Here is a 6,687-nt window from a genome sequence, read left to right as displayed (position 1 = left end):
TTAATACTGCAAATTTCCACAAAATTCAATATTCGCAAGGGAATAAAAAAACACACTGGATGCTTGCCGTGTATACAGTCTACTATAGTTTACTTCTACTCGGTAAATAGCAACGTCTTATAACACAGATAAAGGAAAAATTGCTAAAAGTAAATTTTAAGTTACAAACATAATAAAAAATAGGTTTGTTAGGAGTCCAACTCGCACTTGGCCGTTTTTTTGTTTCTATTGTTTGTGAATTACTTAAAATATCAAGTAAAACTAATTCAAAGTAGTAAAAGTTAAGTAAGAGAGTAAGAATATTCACGTTGCGTTAAATGTCAGAAGGCTGTTTTGAAAATTGAGAGATTGTTTTTCCCAGTATCACATATTATTAATTATCATTTTTAAACATGTTAAGTACGTAAAAGACATGTGCCATTATTAAAACTGAGAGATTTGTAGTAATTTTCATTGAATTTCTTTAAGAATATTACAAGTTATAGTTTTTTATCAGTACCATGTTAGCCTCGTCAGTCCCCTGGAGGCCAAATCCAGAAAATTTAAAATATCTCACAATCTATTTAAAAAAGTGGCTGGCCCGATTTGGAACAATATATTCATTAGATTAGCTATCATATACACCCTAATTTGTAACAATCTGATATAAAAAATATAGTAAACAAAATATCCTCAAAAGTTACCCCATTTTTGTATAATGACCCATATATATATATATATATAATATATATATATATATATATATATATATATATATATATATATATATATATATATATGTGGGAATAGGATAAAATATTAAGATGTATTTCATAATAAGCTTTTTATTTATTTATTTATTTATTTATTTGTTGCTTTATTTTTAGTCTGTGTTTTTCTATTATTTACTCTGTGGATATGTTGTCTGTAGATTGATGTTTATCTATGACTTGACTTAGTGGCTCGGTACGAAAGAGAAATGGAGGATTGCTATGAATGTATTTTTGTTCGGTGTCTGGGAAATAAAATAAACTGATTGGGCTAATTTGGCGTTTTTTTTTACACCATCCCCACATAATTTGGGGGCTCGTCCGGGATGGTGGAATAAAGAAAAACAGCGGAAGATTATGATTGCGGTGATTAAATCAGATTAAGACTTTACGAATTATGAACTAAGAAGACTAAGATTTAAAGAAGCTTATGATTATACGATTACGACTTGAAGACTATATAAAACTTATTATTTACATTATTCAACATGCCGCCGAAACGACTATTAAAGGATGATGATGATTATGGTGAACCATCGCCGCGTATTTCCTTTACTGATTTAGAAAAATCAATGACGCCATTTTCGGGTGATGATGCTTATGGCGTCGAGGCTTTCATAAAAGAATTTGAAGACGTTTCCTCTCTAATGCAATGGGGCGAATTAGAAAAACTCATATTTTCGAAGCGGCTCCTCACGGGGACCGCCAAGCTATTTTTACGTTCACTAAGTGGGACCACCACGTGGGATACACTTAAGTCTGAGCTCCGCGAGGAATTTGGTAAGAAGTTGAACAGTGCAACTGTTCACAAGAGACTTTCAACACGCCGGATGAAGATGAACGAGACTCATCAGCAATATTTTTTACATATGAAGGAACTTGCAGTACTTGGGAATGTTGAAGATGAAGCCCTGATGGAATATGTCATCGACGGTATTAAAGACAGTGAGTCCAACAAAAATATTTTATATGGCGCTTGTAACATTAAAGAATTCAGAAAGAAGTTAGACATTTATTCAGAAATTAAGAAAAAATCATATTATTCACCTAATAAGATTCAAAGTAATTCAGTATCAAAGTCCATTGGCATGAAAATTCAAAAAACATTAAGAGTAAAGAGATGTTTCAATTGTGGAGATTTAGATCATGAGTCGCCTAATTGTACTAAAGGCATTAAATGTTTTAAATGCAACTTGTTTGGCCATAAATCAACTGAATGTTCTAAAAGTATAAAGAAGAGTTTGGAAATTATGTCAACTAAGAATAATATTGATGTGAGACCTTTTAAGATGCTGAAAATAAACAATATTGATGTAGAAGCCCTGATTGATACCGGAAGCGATGCTAATTTAATAATTATGTCTTATTTTAGGAAGATTCAAAGTGAAAAATTGTTATCTTATAGTTCAGGAACCACAGAGACTTTAACTGGAATAGCTGAAAAGGAAATTTATACAAAAGGATCTTTCACAGCAAAAATTGAAATTGATGATTGTTATTTTGAAACTTTATTTTATGTTGTTGATGATGGCGCTATCCCTGTCAACATTATATTGGGAAATCCTGTACTGAAAGAAGTAGAAATCAATTTTAAGGCTGGAACTATCACTGCAACAAGAATATTACACCTTACAATGCTAGAGAATGAAAATGAAGATATCACAAATATTGAAAACAAAGAATATAAGAATAAAATACAGAATATTATAAAAGAATATAACCCCAAAAGATGTACTAAAGAATCAAATGTAAAACTTAAAATATTATTAACCGATGATGTACCAGTTTATCAGAATCCACGACGATTGTCACCTTTGGAGCTTAACATTGTTGACAAACAGATTAAAGAATGGCTTGATGAAGGAATAATAAAAACAAGTAAGTCTGATTATGCTAGTCCAATTGTGCTTGCAAAAAAGAAGAATGGAAACTATAGATTGTGCGTTGATTACAGGAAATTGAATAAGAAAATTATTAAAGAAAGGTATCCACTACCACTCATTGAAGATCAATTAGACAGATTAACTTATGCTAAAATGTTTACCTTGCTTGATTTAAAAAATGAGATTATAAGAAAACATCATGAAAACGGACATTTTGGTTGTGTTAAAACTGAGGAATTAATAAATAGAAATTACAACGACCGTGAAGAACTAAGAAGGATGGCGAAAGCAAATATTCAGAATATACAAGATGAAAATAATAAGAATTATAAAAAGAGAAAGAAGCTCAAGCTCAGCTGATATGATGAAGCCATGGGTAGCGACTGTTGACTCATCTGGGACAGATGATTCTGCAGGATGACCGTGTGGGAATAGGATAAAATATTAAGATGTATTTCATAATAAGCTTTATTTTTAGTCTGTGTTTTTCTATTATTTACTCTGTGGATATGTTGTCTGTAGATTGATGTTTATCTATGACTTGACTTAGTGGCTCGGTACGAAAGAGAAATGGAGGATTGTTAAGAATGTATTTTTGTTCGGTGTCTGGGAAATAAAATAAACTGATTGGGCTAATTTGGCGTTTTTTTTTACACCATCCCCACATATATAAATTATAATTATACTCGAAGACGTACTTCAATAAACTGCATGTACAAAGCTGTTTAGAGTTAGTCAATTATGATAATCGATAATCAAAGCATATACAAGAGAGGTGAAGCCAATTTTCAGCGAACAGTACGCGATAATCTGCCGACGCGGCGCTTTTCGACACATAATAATTATAAATGTGATTTATTTGCGACTGACGGGACAATGCGCGTCACTTACACGCGTCATTTCGTTATTAAAATAACTTGTAATTGCTTTCATTGAAACGTACGAAAATGTAGGAGCAATTTTTATGCAGTTTTTAAATTGCAGAACTATGAATACAATAGAATTAATCAATGTTTCTACGTTTACATAAATCCAATAATTTTACGAAATACTTTTGTGATTTTTTGAATTGTAGCTAGAAACTATATAGATAGATATCTATATAGATAGATACATCTGGTGACACATTTTGAATGTTTTCATTTAATTGGATTTTCTGTTGTTGCAATTTGTATGTTGTAAGTATTATACATTCCATATAATATGTATGTACATTTTATACATTTATAAATTCTGATATTCATTAATTCTTTAGTTTAAAATAACGATACATACCTAATGAGATTATTAAATGAAAAGACCATAACTTGTAGAGCGGCGATCATTTTTATTCAAGTTAGTAAGATTAAGTTGAATCTTAACCTATTATAAAAATTTCTTCAATAAAAGTAAACAGGATAAATGTTTATTGTGACCCAGTGAATCTCAGAACAAACTATCACCTCTGCACTTGCGAAGCATTTGAGAAAACATGTTGTTCCCAATAAAATATATTATTTCGGTACTTTTACAAGACGTTGGTAGTTTCGTCACGTAACTTGTAGCCTACATTCGCATACTAGAGTCGAGCAAAAAGTAACAATTCTGTATAAATATAAAAGTAACAATTCTTAAACAGTAGACGTCCTGAAAGGCTGGAATGATGACGATGATGATGAATAAAGAAAATACATTTTTATCAAGTTTATTTGAATTTTTATACGGTAAATACGCTACAATTTGGTTTTACCGATTGCTTTCAGAGAAAACAAATTATTATTGGTGATTTATTATGTTACGGACCACCAAAATTTTTAATATTTATAGGATGGGAATATATTTTACACGTTGGTATTATTTTGAATCTTATAAGACGTGTACAATAAAATAAAATAAATAAATAAATAAAAATCGTTTATTTAGTACTAAGTAATACATAACACAATACAATTTGAACTCGACGATCGCCTCAACTAGGTTAAACCTGTGCTAGAGGCGACCGACGCCTTCCACACAAGACATAGCCAGTATAGTACTGCACAAAAAATGAATAACTAAATTAATAAATATTATAAATTACAAAATACATAAAGAAACAAAGGCCGGAATTAGAAACAAGGTACGTATTAAATAAATGAAACTGTAAATGAATACAACACTATAACATAGTATCTAATGATAAAAATTTAAATTATCATCTACTGGTCGTAGTCAACGGTAGCAGAGGTACTACCGTCGACTATGACTTGTTTAAAGATATAATAACCCAAAGAGCGGTCAGTCTAGTGATATTAGGATACACATTTAAAAATACATAAATAAAAATTATAATGAAAAATATAGTTTATTTCGTTTCCAATGTTACCAAATACGGAGAGTGGGTTTGTGTGTGTGTGTGTGTGTCAATTGAAAGCCTTCGTGAACCAAAAGACTGATAAGTACTGAAGTAAAACGGTAGAATAAACATATCAAATTCTAAAACATATGACTTTTAACGCGTGGCCTTACAGAAGTAATATAGGTCACCTTTATAGATATTGGCATTCCATTCAACTGAGAGAAATACTTATTGGCTTCAACGTGTGTCTGAAGGTTGGGGGTTTTTAGGTCTAACAAGTCTGACAGGAGACGTTCTTATGTTACATAAATATGTAAGTAAGTATAATTTTAGTAAATACAATTTATTTGTCTAGTAAAAAAAAACAATGTTAAACTTATAATGTTATAAAGAATATCATCATGTAAAAAACAACACAAAAGTATGGCAAAGTGCTCAGCTGGAACGGATTAAATTTTTCATGTCAATAACCCGCAGTTATTATCATTATGTACCGCGACAGAAGTTTTTCACGAAACATTTAACTTGTTTATGGGAATTTGGCTCTTATCTCGCTTATGACACACTGAAAATCTTAAGTCTTTTGTTTACTGACTTTATTACTCTGTGGCTAGTATAGTTTATATTATCTGTAACTGTGGCTCGAGTTGGAAGGTAAAATGTACAATATTGTCCGCTCCGATAACGTCCGATTTAGAGATTTATTGGCGAATCTACCGTCTCTTAGATATTTCGTTTTACCTGTATTCCAAATGTAGCATTGTTAGTTTTTGTTACATTGGCCAAAAATTAATTATTAAATTTAAATTATTTGGTTAGTTTGACCTGTTTATGGTAAGCTTTTTTCGTATCAATTGCCAATAGATAGAAATATTTGATTCCGAGTCAGATAAGAGACAAAAGAGACTACAAAAATAACCGAAAGGTTCATACAAAAATCCATTTACAGCTTACAAATAGAAGCATTGATAACATCATACCATTCGACGCTTTTTTAAATGTTAATATTATTTGTTGAATCAATGCATATTTGGAAGCAAAGCGGTACATCCCGTAAAAATAATTATTCTTCCAATACAGACGATATATATTTTTATCTATATTATTTACATTGTGGAATTAAAATCAGGGTTCTTTTTGTACATTATTTCTATAAATATAACGAGAACAAAACGATGCGAGAAAGGTCACATTGACTAAAGTCACATTGCCCTGAATGAAGCTGTCTGTCAGATATAAGCGGAGCGGACTATAATTATTTATATTTTGAATACCATATAAATAGTAATGAATAAAATTTAACTTGTAAATATCATGAATATTTTATATTTTCAATAAGATTCATAAATTTTACGTGTTGAAACATTCAACGTTTTAAAGTCGATGTTGTGTTGGAACTGTAGAAGAAATATTAAATTGTGAAAATAAAACACCTGAGCGTTCTGTTTGTTTTGAGGCAAATATTACTGATGTAAAAAAATGCCGTGATACACTGAATATTCGTTTAAAAAGCTCCAAAAGCCCACTTAATTTCACTCATATTACAATCCCTATTTTTTTTATTCAAAATTGTGATAAAGAGTTATCCACTTCAATAACTCATACAATGTAAAAATATTATTAGTATATAATTTAAATGTAATTATTAGTTAACAGTGTTAATCACTACATAGTATACAACAAAGTCGTTTTCTTTGTTTCTATAACAGACATGCATGCTCAAATCTTTAAAAATACG

At 30.4% G+C, this 6,687-nt stretch overlaps 1 protein-coding gene across 1 annotated transcript; it reads left to right on the top strand.

Moving 5' to 3' along the window:
• Window positions 1-957: 957 nt before the first annotated feature.
• Window positions 958-2,317, top strand: LOC149902068 (uncharacterized). The gene is made up of 2 exons (XM_090110948.1): window positions 958-1,694; window positions 2,122-2,317. Exons 1-2 carry the CDS (start codon window positions 1,238-1,240, stop codon window positions 2,175-2,177), a joined length of 513 nt encoding a protein of 170 aa, XP_089967074.1. The 5' UTR covers window positions 958-1,237; the 3' UTR covers window positions 2,178-2,317.
• Window positions 2,318-6,687: the final 4,370 nt, after the last annotated feature.

Source organism: Colias eurytheme, chromosome 16 (genome assembly GCF_061535395.1).
Source record: "Colias eurytheme isolate Ceu_HAF_F1 chromosome 16, ilColEury1 Martin Lab GWU primary, whole genome shotgun sequence".
Lineage (NCBI taxonomy): Eukaryota > Metazoa > Arthropoda > Insecta > Lepidoptera > Pieridae > Colias > Colias eurytheme.
Note: the sequence above shows the minus strand (reverse complement) of the source record. Positions and strands in the feature narration are given on the sequence as shown.